The following is a 19,515-nucleotide window of genomic DNA, read 5'->3' as shown; positions in this document are numbered from 1 at the left end:
CAACCCGAGCATCCTCCTGTGACGCGGAGGACCCCAGGGACTCAGCCGAGTCCCACAAACAAGAGGTGGCCCTAGCTAACACACAAAGTGTTAAGGGCCCAGAGAGCTGCACTGGTGTAAGCAAACATGTTGCGCCCCCAAGAGTCAAGCCTGCGGGCCCCCCGTGATGGTGGCAGCAGGGAGGGAGAGGCGGTCCGCAAAAGGGGGCTCGAGGCAGAGGGGTGGAGGGAAAGACACGCCGGGTCACGCGGCGCTGGAAGGTGCCAGTGGAAAAGGTGCTGGGGCACCCGGTCCCCCGTGGTGTGACGTCCCCATCAGGGAAGAAAGGAGCGAATCCTCAAAGGGAAGCAGCTGCTCCCTCCCACCAGAGCCCTGGTGGAGAACTTCCAGAAGGTGATCCGCAGGGAAATGGGCAACCGGATCCCCTATGCGCAAAATACCCACAGCCATGGACACAGCGCGAGCGAAGGCCGCACCTGCCTCCGTAGGGCCCCGCTGTGGGAAAAGCAGCTCCTCCGTGGGCGACAGCTACAAGCTAAGGCGGCTGTCCCCAAAACCAACCGGAGAGGGCAATGGCCAGGTCCGGAAAGGCAAAAGTGGGACCTGTGGCTCCTCCGGTGAAAACCACATGACGTCAGGGAAAAAGCAACAACGCAGCGGCCAGTCTCCGGCGTGGATGACACCAGCAGGCGTCTAACCTCCAGAGAAGAGGGGGCATCCGAAGACGATCCGCGACCCGACGCCTGTCCGGAGCCGTAGAGTCCACAGCCCAAGGCAGGATGTTGTCATCGTCCGGCGCCAAAGGAGACACCGGACAGGCCTCCTCCACACCACACAGCTCAGGGGACCGGGGCTGGGCCAGAGCCGAGGTGGCTGAGGGACGGCATCGACTATCTCCGATGAGGCAGCTGCCTGCGTGGAGGGACGAGCAGGACCCGAGGGATGACAAGAAGGCCCCGCCAGCCTCGGCCCATGATGTGACGAGGGTGGTCCGCCGACCCATGTGGCGCCGCCAAGGCTGACAACCTCAGACGAGGCAGCCGCCTGCATGGAGGGACGAGAAGGGCCCAGGGGAGGACGAGGGGTCCACTGCCAGCCTCGACCCATGACGGGACGAGTGAGGTCCGTCAAACCCTGTGGCGCCGCCAGGGCCAGCAGCTGCCGGCGCCGTAGCGGCATCACCTCTGCCTCAGGCAAGGCCACCGCCTGTCCAGACGGCCGAGAGGGGCTCGGGATGCGACCCGAGTCCTGGCGACCTCCCGCGACACCACAGGGACTCTCATAGGAGTTTGTGGCGAGGCAGAGGTGCCGTGGTCCGAAGGAGGGACCCCCCCGAAGGGCTGCACCCCAACAGCACCACATCCTCCAAGCCTGGAGCCGAGTCAGTCGGAGCTGGGGCAGAGCTGCCGCGGAGGGTCCCGCACAACGCAAGGGATCCGCAGACGTCCCAGGAGGGGGAAGGAGGAGGAGGAGAAGCCAGCAAGGCCTGCAAAGCCACTGCATACGTCTCCACCTGGGCTCTTGAAGCCCTCTCACTGGGAAACAGTGGATAGGGGGACGATTTGTGGGGCCGCAACACCCGCGGAGAGCCCATGCCCCCAACAGGTCGGAAATCAGCCCTCGGGGACAAACTGCGACACTTACCAATCGGGGAGCTACGTTCTTGCAACATAGGAGGGATGGGGGCGACGATGGCTGCTTCGAGACCCTTCTGTAGAAGCTGATAGAGGTGACAAAGCCGACCTGGACAAACGACCGGAGAGAAATGTCATCCGGCGCTCCCGCCGCAACTCCGGCTTCAACTGTTGGCATGCCTCACAATCAGTGGAGCCGTGATCTTCCCCCAAACACCACATGCAAATGAGGTGGGGGTCCGTCGCCGACATAAGGTGTCCATACGAAGAGCACGTCTTCAAGCCTGAAGCCATCTACACACCGTTCCCACAGATGCACACAATAGCGAAGGAAAAAGGCCTTAACAGGCCCGGAGCATGAACCAGATCCGCGTTGCACGCGGAAAAGGAAAAAACTGACGTAGGCGTGCCGGGGTGGGACATGTGACCTCGCTGACTCCACGTACGCGGACAGTGCCTGGGCGGAGTCACGTGATGCCGTCCCCCGGCGCGCAGGGACGCTGGGCAAAAAATTATTCCGGATCCAGTCTCATGCCTGTGGATAATTCTACGTGAAGGAATCAGGGGCTAGTAGTCGATCAGATCACACCCACGGACACCCTCAAGTAGCTATATTGCTTCTCAGTTTCAATAAAAAATACAAAACGTCCGGTTTCATAACCGATTTAATTTAATATTTGTATATACTCCTTTAAAGAGGGTTTTTTAACTTAGCACTCGTGTTATTTACAAGTGGAGAGGAATGCTAATACGCCTTGAGCTCTATCCCGCAAGAAGGAATCATAGTTTAAACATTTGTATTGGATTAATACATGTAATTAGCTTCTAGATAAATCAGTTCATGTCAATTGGCAAAATAGAAAATTAAACAATCCTAAAAAAAATGCAATCACAAACGTTTAAGGTATGTTTATTAGTGCCCTGCACTTTCTACATAGCAGGATTGTTGTTAGTTAAAAAAAACACAAAAAAACAGGAACTTCAAGTAAACTACTCAAAACAACCAGTGCTTTAGAGTTATGATAACCTTACACTTGTATTGTTTTTGGTAATCCAAATATTTTAAATTACTATTGATAAATTGAGTCCGTTTAAGACTGCAGCCTTCAAATATGCAAATACATTCCTCAATGTAAACAGTACATTTTAATCTGTCACAATCAAAAACACACAAGACATTCACTTCGCCTCCACTGTTGTATCACTTCAGAATATCATTGAATTTTTCTGTATATACATTCGTTCATGCACAAGTTACAGGGATATAGACTTTGAACTTCACAAGTGGTGATTAACACATTCTTTCTTCACTCTACAGGTTTGTGGCCACTGTAAAATATTGTATGGATATGGTGAACGTAACAGAAAAAACAATGGTACATAATATAAAGGCACTGAATTAGTAATGCCTATCTTTTATATTTAATGCAAATCCATACACACCCTAAGACCAAAGATTTACATACAGCTGCATGCTCTGTTAAAGAATAGTACATCTTGATTAGAGACTAAGCACATAAATCTATAGTATCCACATTATTCACACAATAATGGAAAGTAAACAGTATAAAAAATGTAGAGACACAGAAACATAGGGCGCCGGGAAGGATACAATGGGAAGATGATAAAGCGGGTGAAAGAAACACAGAGGTGGAGAAACACAAGCATTTAAAATGCTATTAAACCCAACACAACAAAACCAGATCCACCACAACCAACCCTTGGTACGGTTTCTTATTAACAAAACTGCAATATATACAGCCTAATTACAATCTATATGTCATACAATAATTTTAACAAAGAACATTTACAAGTCTATATATATATATATTTTAAAATACAGACCAATAGCTTTCTATATTTGGATTGTGCACCATCTTTCAAAGGTGATCAGGATATTCTTTTAATTGATATGCCTGGCGGTAACAGTTATACGAAGCAATATTACAATATATACAATATTTTAGAAGGCATTATTGTGACCATTAGAACATTTTAAGTACTCCTGTGACTATGGTATAACACCCATATAGCTTTGCTGACATTGTTATACTGTAAACTTTAAAGACTCAATGCTTACAGCATTGTACAGTTTTGTAAATAATATACGTATATATAGATACTGGTTTCTCTTGAAGTTAGGTATTTTCTAAAAATCAATCAGTGAACGGTTTATGTTCCTGAGGTTTATAATGACTTTGTAATACAACACTGAAGTGCCTATGTCAATGTTCGGACATTATATACTTCATTTACCATATAATGTTCATATATGCAATTATATTAATTCATGGGGTATTCAGGATGATTTCCTTAAATTACTCGCCACTGCATTATACTCATGTCTTTTCCTCCTGTGGAGATGAGATGGGTGTCTTCATATAGATAATCAACATTAGTCACATGACTGCTGTGTCCCCCGTACACGTGACTTGGAGCCTATTAAATAAAAACATTAATTGGGTGGAAATACATAAATCTTTGTGAAATTTTATTTTTGTTAAGAGTCTAATTTACATTTTAAAATATAACCAGCTGCAACAAAATATATTTTGCACTATAAAGAAAAAGTGCCAAGGTCCTGTTAAAGAGATGGGTAATTAGTACTAGAAATTCACAGAAGAGAAGGGATGTTTCAAACACAATGTCCTACATCTAGGGTGGTGTCATTATGGGTGTTAACAGGTAAAGAAGTAATCAAACTATCTCTATTATGAGTACTTTTAGTACTTCTAGCATATACCATCATTTTTACCAGTTATCAATTGACATTTCTGAAAATATCTGAGAGATCCCATTGCTTTAAAATCTACACCTTTCTTTGTCTCTTTGATGAATCGACATATGGATTTCACAAACATTTCCTCCCAAATGAGAACTCTTTGCAATCTAGTTAAATGTACACTGTAGCTTTCATATTATGTTCAATATATACTGCTGTTCATATGTCCCACATACACTCAATGGGGAAACCTCACTGTACCACTGCCTTTGGCAGTGCACAATGCCTCGCTCTACAATCACCAAGCACTCAAAATACACACAAATCTCACCATTATTCTCTAGACCAAAAGGTCTTCCTGTCACCGCACCTGTATATGCCCAGTCTGTTTAGGAGTATTTATAGAGTGCATGGCTGCCCAAGAGCTTCCCAGCGCTAGCGGAGCAAAACAATACCGAGGCTAAGGGAGGTTAATGGTATTGAGTAAAGAGTCTTAACCTTTTTTCAGAAAATAGGTTCAGCTTTCATCAATCTACACACCCTTGGCATGGAATTTCATAGCTTGGGTGCCCGGTGTGTAAGAAATCTGCCACCCCATCTGGCTCTTAATTCTGGTTGTTTTTAATAACCGTACGGTGACAGAGCGAATGCTTCTTTCGGTGAATATAGGCATACCAGATCTCTGATTTTGCTGGGGCCCTTGCCATGTATGGACTTGTGCGTTAGGCAGAGTATCTTGAATTTGACTCTCACCTTAATTGGCAACCAGTTTAGTGCTTTTAAGTGCTTCCCAAAGGCTTCATGTATGGGGGCTTTACACCGCAATCTAACTGCAGCATTCTGTACAACCTGAAGTTTTTTTAGGATGTATTTTGGTACCTCCAGAGAATTTCCATAGACCAAGAGTGATGTAACCAACGCATGGATTACTGTTTTTCTGAGCTGCAGGAAAATTAGTTCGAGTTTTACGGGGCATTCTAAGCAGCCCAAAATACGCTCCTGTGAGCGTTTTCACTTGGGTTTCCATCGCAAGCCAGAAGCCGAGATTTTTGATAATCGTGTTGGGGATTGGTGGACTGCCTAGACACATAGGCCTGGGGACACCTTGTTTCCGAGCACCATTAGCTCGGTTTTATTCCCGTTCAGCTTCTGGCAGCTGTTTGTCATCTATTCCACCACTCTTTCCAGGCATGTCGCAATGCAGTCCGCATCACCCTTGAGGTTGGGGTCAAGAGCGACCACCAATTGTGTATCATCTGCATATGATAGCAGAGATACCCAACTCCTACACGATCTTTGCCAGTGGCCGCAAGTAGACTTTAAACAATGTGGGGCTGAGCAAGGAGCCCTGTCGCACTCCACAAGCCAACTGCATGGGTTAGATTCCATGACTTGAAAGGTTCTGCACTCCAGAAAGGAGGACAGCCATTCCAGCGCTTTGTATCAGATGCCACTTTCCCACAGCCTCTTTAGTAGGATTGAGTAGTCCACGGTGTCAAATGCCGCGCTAAGATCAAGGAGCAGAATAGCGCATAAGCTCCCTTGATCCAGGTAATTTTTTAGGTCTTCCACGCAACAGTGCAGCGCTGACTCCACGCTGTGTTGCGCCCGAAAGCCCATCTTAACTCTCTGCATGTGAACCAACCCATAACTATGTAGCTGTGCCACATAAAATGATGTTCCAAGTTCCTCAAAGCCCTTCATTTTTCTTTTTTGGAAAAGTTATGCAGGTCCTGGATCCCCGAGTAGCCCCTTAAAATGTAAACTGGTATTTCCAAATGTCACCCTTTTCGTGAGCCCAGAGACTTGACACACAAAATTAGTCACTGAGCCCTGTAATCTTAAGGAGTAGAAAACTTTCAACCAAAGCCATTGCTGCGGCAGCGTACTCCTGTTTTTAGGTGCTTGTTTGCACCATGAGTTGCCTACTTGTCTATCCATCTAAATTAAATGTAGAGGCTTGGGGGCAGACAGGGGCCACATTTTATTTATTTTTTAGTTCATTTTAGCAGATCTACAATTTGAACGTATGTATGTGGTACTTCCACATAATTAACTTAGTCAAAAGGCAGCAAACCGCAGTACAGTGTCAAAGAGGAGCATACATTCAATGGGTCATAGGAGAGGCAGCTGGGGTGTAAAATGTTAATGCATTGCAATGCAGTGTTCTTCAAAGAGGTGAATCTTCAGCTTTTCCCAAACCTGGAACAGCATTGTGGCGGTGTTGATGTCTATGTGGATGTTGTTTCAGATGCTGGGTGTATAGAAGGAAAATGCCCGTTGTCTTGTTTTTTCTTTTTTTACACTTCTTTGTCTGCAATCTGACTGTGTCCTGGCTGTGGGTGTGCCAAGAACCGTCATGGATGGTGAGCTAATCTGCAACATAAGCTGGGTTGCTGGTCATAATTGCTCTGTAATCTACACAAATGGTTTTGAGGATGATGCAGGCTGGCGAGGGGAGCGAATTGAGTTCTATCAGGATGGGGTGATCTGATTATATTTCTTCCGCTCCTGGATGAGATTTGCAGTGGCATGTAGGATGCCTTTATATGGTGCCAGTGTGGTTTCTGACTGGCCACAGATCAGGGTGGGTGCTGCCACTATCCAGAGAGAGTATGTGGGCTTGGCCACAGTTCTGCAGTTGCTTTCTGAAAGAAACCTTTCACTATCTTCATAAGAGAATGCTGGAATCACCCATCTATTTTTTGGCAATGTATTCCATGAGGCTGAAGTTGGTGTCCCGGGTATTTCCAAGTGACTTGACATTCAGTAAAAGTTTTGGTTAGAAGACGTCAGGGTTCATGTCATTGAGCCAGTGTTACACTGTTTGTTTGTTGCTCTTGGTAAATAACAGAAATTCAGTCTTGGTTGGGTTGAGCTTCAGGTAGGTACTGGATATCCAGATCTGGATGATGCTCAGGCAGTGTTTGAGGCATTGGATGTCTGAAGCAGAGGATTCTTTCAAGTACAGTTGTTCATCATTAGTATCTTGGTGAATTGTGATGCATGCTGAGGCTCCACGTAGAGGTTAAAGATGAAACTGGACAGTATGGAACCTTGGGAACTCTGCAGGTGATATGGAACTTTAGGACAAGGTGGGGTCCATGTGAACACATTTGCAAACGTTATGCGTAGGAGTGCTGGCAAACCTTTTTTGATCATCAGAGCAAATGCATAGGTACGTTTTTCAAGAACATAACCGGTGCACCGGTCATTAGGATATCCATCAGTATTCACAAACATTTACTATAGCCATATAGCCCACAGCAGAGGGCTATACCGGTTGTTAAAGGCCCTGGACCAGAGTTATAGGCCAGAGCTGCAGACTAGGGCCTATAAGGAGGGAGAGGGCCTTCAACAACCAGTACAACCTGAGGCAGAAGGACTATAAGACTATTAGAACATTCTACCCACTAAGAGTAGAATGTTCTAAATTAAAAAGATAGAAAAATTAAGAGAAACATTGAAACTGGAGCTCCGGGCTTATACCAGCCATTATAAGCCTGGAGTTACTCCATTGTCTTCAATGGACCTCTCAATATTACAATGTTCTACTATTGTTCAAGTATGTAGTTACCAAGATGAGGGGGAAATTAACACTGTCCACCGGGGACAGCCCTCTACCTCTTCTTCTTCTGCTGTTTCGGGAGGGACTCTACCTAATTCCCTCTATAATAGCCACCTCCTGGAAGGTGTATCTGTCCCATTTTAAGTGAGCAAGGCCACTGCTGCATTTACATCCGGGGAAAGAACCAATTCAAGCTCTTCGATGGGAGGGGAAGACAGACCAGGCCTAAAATTGTATGATGCACTGGTCTGCGACTGTCCCACTACCTGACTTTGGGAATAAAGGGTGATCATATTTTGCACTTGGAACAGCTTGACCATGTGCTACTGGTGTAGACAGTGTTGAGCTGCAAGCTGCCACCTCAACCTTGTTAAAACTAAGCCTGAAGATTTTACTTGCTTGGAAGATGACAGCCAGTTCAAAAAGACACCTACCCAGTGCATTGAGACCTGTTCTACCCCGCACGTTTGACCAGAAACAAGTTGCCCAAAGAACGAGATTGGCTACTATAGATTTTAATTAACATCTACTTAAGTCCATTGAGCCCCTGACTAATGATCGGGGTGCGTGCTGCCCAAGAGTATGTGAAACAGTGATTACTATGCCCAAAGGGCACACTGCTTCCTAAACCACAGCTTTTAGTTTGAGTCATAATGAGCCTCCTGTTACTGTGATTGAGCACCTGGTTGGATTGCTAGTTTACCAACCAGCTTTGTCTTTTCCAGTGCTTTTGTGAACATTAGAACTTCATGTATGGTAGAGCTTCATGAGCATTAAAACTTTGTGAACATGAACATCTCCAGAGGGTCTGGTTAGCTTTGCCATCTTGTTCTACTACTGCATTTCTCGTGCGTCAAGTATTGTATTCTATGTAACATCTGCTTTGGAAATTTACCATTCATACTTGAAATATAATTGTTTGTATATAAGATTGTAAAAAAATATTAACTGTGCTGTTATAAAACTGTGGCTGTATATTCAGATCATTTAACTACCATAAGTGTGTTGCACTGAACTCAGATTCACCATGCACTATCTACCTAGAACTAGGCTTTGACAGTTGTGAATTTACAGAATGCTTACAGTATGTTTTTACTGTAGATTGATTTTTTTACTATGCATTATTTTTGAAGATCAATTGTTGCCTTTTATTCACATTGTATGTGTGTGTCAAGCAAACCTGTGTAAAACGAACAGGAAAGCAAACTTCATAAGTTTGTACTGATGTAATGTAAGGTGGATTTGTAGAGCGCTGCTTGTCACCCGTGAGGGCATCACCCCCCCGAGTGAGGGTATCCAGGAGCTGGATACTGATCTCATTATTAACGAGCGACACCTTTTTACATGGGTAAAAAGTTTGTTTAGAAGCTGATGAAGCACAAAGACAGTCTAAGAATGGCTCCAACCCATCTCAGGTGTTTTCAAATGATAAGGTATAATGATCATCAAATATTGAGAGATCCAGATGCCCTCACTTTCAAAACAGGAAGTATGGAGTTAGAGGAGTGAAGTGATTCCCAGGAGCTCAGGATAGAACCAGAGTCTTAAAATGAATATGCTACTTACCAGTATGCATCTGTTCTTGGCATGTAGGGCTGCTAACATTCATATCTTAGCATTAGATCGCCGCCTAGTGTTGGGCTCGGATGATTGCACATTGTTGTCCTGGAAGAGTCTTCGAAGTATCCTGAGATAGGTGGCTCCTCCCCTGGACTACAGTGCGCATGGGCATCGGCTCCATCCCCAGATTGTTTTTCGCCATTGTGGCAGAAGATGGAGTGAAAAGTGTAAAGGATGTCCATGCTAATGAATAAATACAATAGTATATCTGCAGCTGCGACAGGCACCGGGGAGGAGGGCGGGCGATATGAATGTTAGCAGCCCTACATGCCAAGAACAGATGCATACTGGTAAGTAGCATATTCAGTTCGAGGCATGTGGGCTGCTAAATTCATATCTTAGCATAGAATACATAGCAGTCCCTCCATCATCGGCGGTTGCCCGTGCCAGCTGCAGAAACCTGAAAAAGTGTCTTCAGAACAGCCTGTCCTACAGCAGCTTGCTGCTTGGAATGCACATCAACACAGTAGTGTTTTGTAAAGGTATGTGGTGTAACCCACGTGGCTGCTCTGCAAATATCCTCTAAAGGAATGTTCCCTAGGAAAGCCATGGATGCCCCCAGTTTGCGTGTGGAGTGCGCTCTGGGGGGTATTGTTAAAGTGCGCTTGGCTTTTTGATAACATATCTGGATGCACTTAACAATCCATCTGGCTATCCCTGCCTTGGAAATCGGGTTGCCTTTGTGTTGTGGTGCGAAGGCAACAAAGAGTTGTTTTGTTTTTCTAAAGGGTTGTGTTCTGTCTATGTAGTACATCAACGCCCTCCGTACATCTAAGGTATGGAGCATTCTTTCCGCCACCGTTTGCGGGTTTTGAAAGAATGCTGGTAAGTCAATAGTTTGGTTTAGATGAAACTGTGACACCACCTTCGGAAGGAATTTGGGGTTAGTGCGTAGCACTACCCTATTTGGATGAATTTGAATGAATGGCTCTTGGATTGTGAGCGCCTGCAGCTCACTGACACGCCTCAGAGACGTAATAGCTACAAGGAAAGCTACTTTCCACGTAAGGAACTGGAGTTCACACGAGTGCAGTGGCTCAAATGGTGGTCCCATCAGTCTGGTGAGAACGACATTGAGGTGCCACACCGGAGCTGGCGGTGTTCTTGGGGGAATGACTCGTTTCAGACCTTCAAGGAAGGCTTTAATGGCGGGCACTCTGAAGACAGAGAGGTGCTGCCTGTTCTGGAGATAAGCCGCTATGGCGGATAGATGTATCCGAATGGAAGTGTACGCTAGATTGCACTTGTAAAGATGCAACAGATAGCAGATGATGTTGGGGATAGATGCATCTAGCGGGTTGATGTCATTGGCTGTACAGTAAATGACAAAACGCTTCCACTTTGCAGCATAGCATGCTCTAGTAGTTGGTTTCCTCGCCTCCTTGATGATGTTCATGCATTCCGGAGGTAGGTTAAGGTATCCAAACTCTAGGACTTCAGGAGCCAGATCGCCAGGTTGAGCTGTTGCGGATCTGGATGCTGAATTTCTCCATGGTTCTGCGTCAAAAGACTGGGCGTGAGGCGCAGTCTTTGATGCGGCACCACTGAGAGTTCGAGGAACGTGGTGTACCAGGCCTGGCGCGCCCACGTTGGAGCAACTAGGATGAGAGTCATCTCGTGCTGCCTTAGCTTTCTTGCGACCAGCCTTATTAGAGGGGCTGGCGGAAAAGCGTACGCAAATTTGCCTGACCAGTTCATCCATATCGCATTCCCCTGCGACTGTGGGTGAGGGAACCTGGCGGCAAAGTGTTGGCATTTTGCGTTCTCTTTTGTAGCAAACAGGTCTATCTCCGGATGACCCCACTGCTGGAAGTACGGGTGGAGGACAGATGGGTGTAACTCCCACTCGTGCATTTGATGGCTGTACCTGCTGAGCAGATCCGCCATCTGATTGTCCTTTCCTGGGAGGTGTTCTGCCATGAGGAAAATGTTCCTCTGAATGGCCCACTTCCACATGCTCTGAGCCAGATGAGACAGCTGTGGCGAGTGGGTGCCTCCCTGCTTTTGAATGTAGTACATCGCGGTCATGTTGTCCGTCCGGACTAGCACGACTTTGTTGCACAGATGTACGATGAAGGACTTGAGCGCCATGAAGATTGCCATCAGTTCCAGATAGTTGATGTGCATCTTCTGTTGCTGCGTCGTCCATAGTCCCTGCACTGTGTAAGTGAGCACATGAGCTCCCCATCCCTGGAGAGATGCGTCCGTTGTCAGGACAATCTGCGGCACAGGCTCTTGGAACAGTCGGCCCTTGCAAAGGTTGTGTGGAGTCCACCAATGCAGAGAGTCGTATGCCCGACTGGTAACCAACACTAGGTCTGTCAATTGCCCACGAGCCTGTGTCCACTGATTCGCTAAGCACTACTGGAGCGGGCGCATATGTAGCCGTGCGTGAGGGACTATGAAGATGCAGGAGGCCATCATGCCTATCAACTGCATGAACACTCTCGCTGGAAGCGAGTGTTGTGGCCTGAACCTTTGGATCAGAGCCTGCATGCTGTCTATCCTGACTTGGTTTGGCTGAGCCATGGCCGTCAGGGTGTTGATCGTCGCACCTAGGAACTGCCGGACATGTGCCGGCTGAAGATGCGACTTTGGGTAGTTCAGGGAGAAACCCAGATCGTGAAGAAGGTGAATTGTAGACGACATGTCTGCGGCGCACTGTTGCTCTGACTTGGCTTGCACGAGCCAGTCGTCTAGGTAGGGGTAGACATGGATGTTCTGCCTCCTGAGGTGCGCCGCTACTGTCGCCAGACACTTGGTGAACACCCTCGGGGCTGTGGTGACTCCGAAGGGTAGGACCTTGAACTGGTAGTGCCTGCCTTGAATAGTGAACCTGAGGTATTTCCTGTGTGACGGGTGTAGTGGAATGTGGAAATAAGCATCCTTGAGATCTAAGGTTGCTAAGAAATCTCCCTGGTTTAGCAATGGAAGAATCTGTTGCAGCGTAAGCATGTGGAAATGTTCTGACAGTATGTACAGGTTGAGGGGACGTAGATCTAGAATGGGTCTGAGAGATCCGTCCTTCTTTGGAATAAGGAAGTACAGGGAATAAACCCCCGTGCCTTCCTCTCCCACCGGCACGAGCTCGATTGCTCCCTTTTGCAGCATCACCACTACTTCCTGCTGCAATAAGAGCAAGTGCTCTGCGGACATAGGCCTTTGCCTTGGCGGGATGTTGGGTGGAGTGGACCTCAACTCTAGGCAATAACCATACTGGACTAGTTGTCGCACCCACCTGTCTGTGGTGATGTTTTTCCAGACGGGCAGGAACTGCTGTAGTCTCCCCCCGACAGGTGTTAGGTGGTCGGGGGGCAGTGACAGAGAGTCACTGTTTGCTTGGAGCAGAGGAGCGGGAGCTGTTGTTTCCTCTGCCGCGACCTCTGTTGCTGTTATTTCTGTAACCCCCCTTGTTCTGTTTCGTGAACGAGGATTGTGCGCCACCTTTAGAGAACTGGGATTGTTGACCCATTTGTCCTCTGGTGACTCCACGTGCACCTGAGCGACGAAAATTGCTGCCACGAAACTGTTGTGACTGCAGGGCCCCCATGGACTTAGCAGTTTCTGTGTCCTTCTTTATTTTCTCTAGGGTGGTGTCAACATCTGGACCAAACAGACTTTCAGGATTGACTGGCTGATTAAGGATTGTTGTCTGAATATCCGGTTTAAACCCTGAGATGCGGAGCCACGCTTGTCGTCTCAGCATAACGCTAGTGTTGATAGCTCTAGCAGCTGTGTTCGCAGCGTCAAGTGCACACTTGATGGCTGCGTTTGAGATTAGCTTTCCTTCCTCAATGAGCAGTTGGGTGGCTTCTTGGAACTGTGGAGGCAGGTGTTGTACAATCTGTTCTAGGGTGTCGTAGTGCGCCCTATCGTAACGCGCCAAGAGTGCCTGTGTATTGGCGATGCGCCAAAAGTTTGATGCCTGTGCAGCTACTCTTTTGCCCCCTGCCTCTAGCACTTTGGACTCCTTATCCGGGGGAGGAGCTTCACCCGTTGTCTGGGAGTTGGCACGTTTCCTGGCATTGGCGACCACAAGAGAGTCCAGTGGCAATTGTCCCCGGATGTATGCGGGGTCCGCAGGTGCAGGTCTGTACTTTTTTTCAATGCGAGGGTTGACCACTCTCGCTCTTGTAGGCTCCTCAAATATGTCCCCAGCATGCTTGAGGACTCCTTTAAGCATAGGCAGTGTCTTTACTGTCCTTTCAGAGACTGAAAAAGTGTCGAAAAGGAAGCCTTCCTCAACCGGGTCGGCATGCATGTCCACATCATGATTGGCTGCCGCCCTTTCGAGTAGTGCATGAAAACCTGCTGAATCCTCAGTCGGGGATGCACGTGCATTAAAAAGCTGCGGGTCCTGCCCCACACCCTGGGTGTTCTGGTCACCAGTGTCATCATATGAATCCGGTTGTGCATCAGGTTCATTGATAGGGAAATTGTACTGCTCGTCTTCATCATACCCCTCACCCGCAGAGTGTTCTGGGGAGGGAGTAGGGCTCCGTCTCGGAGGAGGCTGGATTGGTTCCGTGAGGCCTGAGGCGTCAAGGGGCACCCTCTTCTTCTTTAGTGGGATGACATAGGAGTCCACTGGCTCCGAAGTGATTTTCCTCTTATAGAGGGTCAGTTTGCCTGTGTCAGCGTCGATGAAATGCTCTGAATCGTCCTCTGATTCGAGTACCCGACGTGGAAGCGGGCCAGCCGGTGAAGAAATCACCTGTTTCGGTGCCGACTTGGTTGAAAAAGCTTTCGGCGCCTCCTTCGGCGGCAAAATAAAGAGAAGTTTCCCAGAAGGCTTCGCTGGAGTGTCCTTTTGCGGCTGCGGCGATGGCATCGGAGCCGACGGGGCAAAGGCCTTCTCCCTGATTCTTTGCAGTGATTCGGCTATGAGGGACGGCTCACTCACAGTTTGTTTCGGCGCTGACGAGGATGGTCTGATCTTTCCCTCGGATCCGACGGCCTTGTGGGCCTTGTGCGCTTTGGGCGCGGATCCTGTCTTAACCGCCTCCGATTCCTGTGTTCGGGGCGCAGACTTCTTTCCGTGTGCCTGCGTAGCCTCCTTGGAGCCGACTTTGGCGGGCTTGGACGGCGTCGTAGCCGCAGACCCGTGCCGACCATCTTTTTTGGAGGACCCCTCCTCTGGCGTCGGTTTCGATTTTGCAGCATCGGAATCGACGGACTTCTTCGACTTCTGCGGACCGGAGGTCGACGGAGTCGATGGGGTAGCGGGCACCGACGTTTTCACCGGCACGGCAGCCATCTTAGGGACACTCGAGTCCTTAAGTTTCGGTTTCGTTTTCGGGTCGGCCATTTTAGGTGTTGTCGATCCCGATGGTTTCGGTTTCGAAACAGTCTGCTCAGCAAGTAAGTCCGTGGCCGGGCCCGAAGGCGGGGCTGTGGCTTGCGGCAACGGGTCTTGGGTAAGGCCGATAGGCGATCCCGTGTCCCGGTCGGTATCCTCGTAACCTTCGGGGCAGAGCTCGTCCCCCGAGCTGTCTGCCGCGGCCCCATAAATCTCATCGTCGTCTCCTACCTCGTCGACGTATTCAAGGCCTTGACCCGCGACTCCGTCGTCTTCTCCCGGATCCGCCTCGACCTCCGTCTCAGGTGGGGAGATTTGGAGATGATGACCCTGGTCCTCTTCGTCCTGGTCGCCGAAGATGTTCTCCGGATCCGGGGCCGCTTGTTTAGCTTCCATGCGCACCGCGCGCCGAAGCTTGAGAGTCTTCTTCGAGCGGAACTGTGCACACAACTTGCACTTGCCGTCGTCGTGGTCAGGCGAAAGGCATTTGTTACACACGGGGTGTAGATCGATGTGTGGGTACTTGGACCCACAGAGCGGGCAGTATTTAAACGGGCTCCGCTCCATGTCTGAAAAGGTTTGCAGTCGTGTCGCGATGAGAAGGCCTCAAAGTTCCGAGAGCGAAGAAAACTCCGCTTATTCCGGCTCCAAGAGACGGAAGACTCGAGACCGTGCGCAGACAATACCGACGCAAGAAAATCGAGGCCTTTTGGCCGCTAAAAGTTAGTTTTTCTTGGTTCCGACAGTAAGACGTCGAGACCACATCAGAACCCAATGGCGGAAAAAAACAATCTGGGGATGGAGCCGATGCCCATGCGCACTGTAGTCCAGGGGAGGAGCCACCTATCTCAGGATACTTCGAAGACTCTTCCAGGACAACAATGTGCAATCATCCGAGCCCAACACTAGGCGGCGATCTAATGCTAAGATATGAATTTAGCAGCCCACATGCCTCGAACAGTTACTTTACGTTTCTTTGTGAAATATGTATTGGAATATATGTAGCATAAAATCGCAAATGTTGTTTACACTTGTCTGCCAGATATCTGGGTTGGGGAAACATGTACAGCTCTGTCTATATTGGTTGGGAAGTAACGGACAGGCATTCCTTGATGTGAAAGACTCAATACATCTAAAGTAAGAAGAAAGTAATGAAATTGAAAATGTGTGACATGACAAAAACAGCGATTCTCCTAGTGAAATTTCAAAGTTTCCTAAACACATTTTATGAACACAAGAAAAACAGTGTCTGTATTAAAATTCACTCTTCTTATGACAAAAGATGCTGCATTGCATAATATAATTTTTATGCTACTGCCTCAGTTGAGTGAAATGAACTGCTTAGTATATAAAAACAGATATACTAAAGTGTCCATTTGTTTGTCATTATGTATTTAGTTTGCATTCTAAATTACAGAAATAAGCTTCCAAACTCCCTATGGAAGTGAGCAAATCTTACGCGCGGCCCCATTCATAAATATACTCTATACAAATAGTGATGGAAGGAAAAAAAAAAAAACTTACTCTGAACTGTGAGCATGGGTATGAGAAAAGATGAACTTTGCCGAAATCATCTCCAGTTGCAAGAATGTTTTTCTCAAACGATCTACAGATGGCATTGATGTCGGTTCCATCCGAGCCTTCAGGCCACACACCTGCCATATGGAAAAATTACAAAGTTTAGGACTAATTTAACGTGTCCATTAATATGGCTTGCAGTGTTAGAATTAATAACTCAACTCTTACATCATACCTTACACAACGTCTAACTGAACAAGCAATACACAATAAAATTCATTAACTTATTTTAACCGGGAAGAGAAGCTCAAAATGTAATATTTCTATAATTGTAATGTATATGGGAAAACATGAACCAACAAAACAAATAACTAATTGTATTCCCTTAAACCTAACCATATCCCATTCCCAAGACTGACTTTGTCCTCGCATAAGTAATTCTAACTTGTTGATCATTAAAGCTGACAGATCAACAATCACTCAAGAACAAATCTGGAGTTCAACACCAGGTAAAATATTACTGTACTGTTCACCTTAGCAACATCTACAGTTTTGATTTAGAAGTATGCTATTTATGTTTTGCTGGGTATGCCAATGCAGTACTAGGTGAAAAGTGGTGTTAACACTTTAGCCCAGAGTAAAAAAACATGTAAAAATCTATGCAAATTACTGAACTCCATTTACAGGGTAAACAGATTTTATAAATCTGTGAAACATAAAACGGCAGGAGTGGGAATAGAATATTGTGGATTCTCCACAATAATTTGTACAATCTTGAAAGAGAAGTGCCCACTGATCTGAATTCAGCAAAGCAGGATTAAGGAATTCCTTCTGCAGGGTAAGTGATTTACACACTTGAGCTTCACTTACAAAATCAGTCAGTAATTCACAGGATATAACAAAACACATATAAAGTGTCAGAACTATTTTTAATCAGTCCGGAAAAGGCAAGTCCTTGTCAGATTCACTGATGTTATAAATGTTCATGAACCTAAACTGCATAAAGGCAAAACTTTGAAGAGTAACTCAAAAGTTTTTTTTAGAGATTTAGAAAACCTCAAAATCTGCACAATATTTAACCAAAATGTCTATCACATTTAATGCAATACATGTTGAGCATACGTTTTGCAGTACCAGTGTTAAAGTCAAATCTGTCTTTATTGAATAAAATGAGGTGGAACGAAGTGACAGATAAGACTCCCATCATCCTCAATATTTTAATGGCCAGGGAATCATTTTGGGAAATTGCAGCCATTGGAGACATCCACCCTTTTCACAAAAACTATTTCAAACACTTATTACATGCATCAACACTTTAAAAAATGTGGAATCTTACCAAAAACATGGAATCCTAATGTACATGTGTAGGTAACCCATTCTATATCTCTAGTAGTTTCAACACTGACTACTTGTTTACAGGAAGCAGGGACCCCTAAAACGGAAAATAAAATGTTAGCAACAACAAACTCGTAAAACTGTTGAATTTGATTTCCTTGCCCAACTCCAAACGTTTGCCCCCAAACATTTCAGTGCCTCCTGTGCAGCAGCTTCCCGGCAGTATATAACAGAAATTCTGTCCTAAATTTTGCAAACAAAACACCCATTATAAGTACAGCATACTAAAAAATCAGCAATTGAAATAGAGATATTTGAAATGGCCCGATAAGTTCACTTAAAGATTATGTGTACAGTCTACAATTTGTGAATTCTTTATGTTCGCATTGACAGCGTCTCTAGTTTGAGTGTGAAGAAACATTTACAGATTTAGAGGTGCAGACAGAGAATATGTCCCAATTTAAAGGACCATCATGAAAGCAGGAGATCAACTACTGTTCATAAGCAAGGCATTTGGTAAAAAATAAAGTAAATTCTATGTAACAAGTAATAGTCTTTTAAAGACAAGGTCATTGTAAATATTATTTGACCTGATAAAAGCTTTACAAAACACATCTATTTTATTAAAGAAGAAAAATCATGTCCGCCAAAACATTAAAATTATCCTTTAGAAAAACAAGCTCTAGAGGATGAAAAAAATGGACAAACGAATTATCAAGATTTAATTTGGATTGATTTCTTACTAATGTATTGCTTAAATGAATAATCTGCATACCTGTACTTCAGATAATGTTAATTTTGATCAGTATGTTGCGGTGAAATCTTTTTACGTTAAGAAACAAAGAGGATTGCTTTTTTATTCCTTTGTATTAAAATCTCATATAGAGTGCAATGCTGGTTCTTGTAAAGCAAAATGATCAGTTTTTGCATAAATTTTAGTTGGAAGGTTTAGTACTAAGAAAACAACATTAACTACAGGATAAGTATGCTATCATTACTTCACAGGCCATGTTTGTTTCAGGACAGCATTACATCACAGGACTTGCATCAGGATTTATTCCATCGCAGGTAGGTTTTACTGCCTTACTTCAAAGCATTTTACTTCACAAGTAAGTTACTTACATGTTTAAATGCATTTAACTTAAAAGAAAGTAAATGCACATTTATGTATACATACATAAAAAAAATATAATATATATTATACATACATATATACACACACACACACACACAATGTGATTACTTATACAGTTGAGGCACCGGTAGCTTTAGGGGGTAATGGGTTTAATATGGTTCAAAATGGGCTTGGTTTTAGGATTAATGGCAAGTTTTATGGTTTTGGGGAATGTTTTACTATATGCTTTTAAGTTCGTGATTTTTGAAAAAGGTTAACTCGATTTTTTAAGAGTTGCGTTTTGGGGATAAAGGTTTTTTAGGGTTCAGGCCTGTGGTTTAGAATAAGGTTTTAAGGTTTACGGTTCAGGGATTTTTTTGTTTTATAGGTAATACAATGTTTACAGGTTTTTTTTGTTTATAGGGTAATAGTTTTAAAGTTCTGGGATGGCTTAGAGCATGGGTACTCACAAACACTTTCCCGGGGGCCACAAAGTTTGGTGTATGGTGTGTTGAAGGGCCGCACTGATGCCAGCGGGGGGTGTTAAGTGGATGTAGGGGAAGCAATCCATGTATATCTAGTGGCCGTCTAAAGTTCCTAAAGTTAAGGGCCTATATACTTCCTTTCCCTAACTGCAATTAACTTTTAAATAAGTGATTGCTGCATATTTGTTTAATCCATGTTAGTGCAGAGTGGAGTAAACAG

General features: G+C 45.6%; 1 protein-coding gene across 9 annotated transcripts in view; it reads right to left on the bottom strand.

Moving 5' to 3' along the window:
* Positions 1 to 2,528: 2,528 nt before the first annotated feature.
* The window catches only part of EML1 (EMAP like 1), an 883,632-nt gene continuing 866,645 nt past the window's right edge, over positions 2,529 to 19,515 (bottom strand). For all 9 annotated transcript variants that reach the window (XM_078660158.1, XM_078660161.1, XM_078660155.1 and 6 more), the window contains 3 exons: positions 17,698 to 17,793; positions 16,368 to 16,498; positions 2,529 to 4,073 (listed from right to left, as the gene is read on the bottom strand). In XM_078660158.1, coding sequence (XP_078516284.1) covers positions 3,948 to 4,073; positions 16,368 to 16,498; positions 17,698 to 17,793 — 353 coding nt within the window. In that variant the 3' untranslated portion in view covers positions 2,529 to 3,947. The remainder of the gene's footprint in view (positions 4,074 to 16,367; positions 16,499 to 17,697; positions 17,794 to 19,515) is intronic.

This window comes from Lissotriton helveticus, chromosome 9, assembly GCF_964261635.1.
Source record: "Lissotriton helveticus chromosome 9, aLisHel1.1, whole genome shotgun sequence".
Taxonomy (NCBI): domain Eukaryota; kingdom Metazoa; phylum Chordata; class Amphibia; order Caudata; family Salamandridae; genus Lissotriton; species Lissotriton helveticus.
Note: the sequence above shows the minus strand (reverse complement) of the source record. Positions and strands in the feature narration are given on the sequence as shown.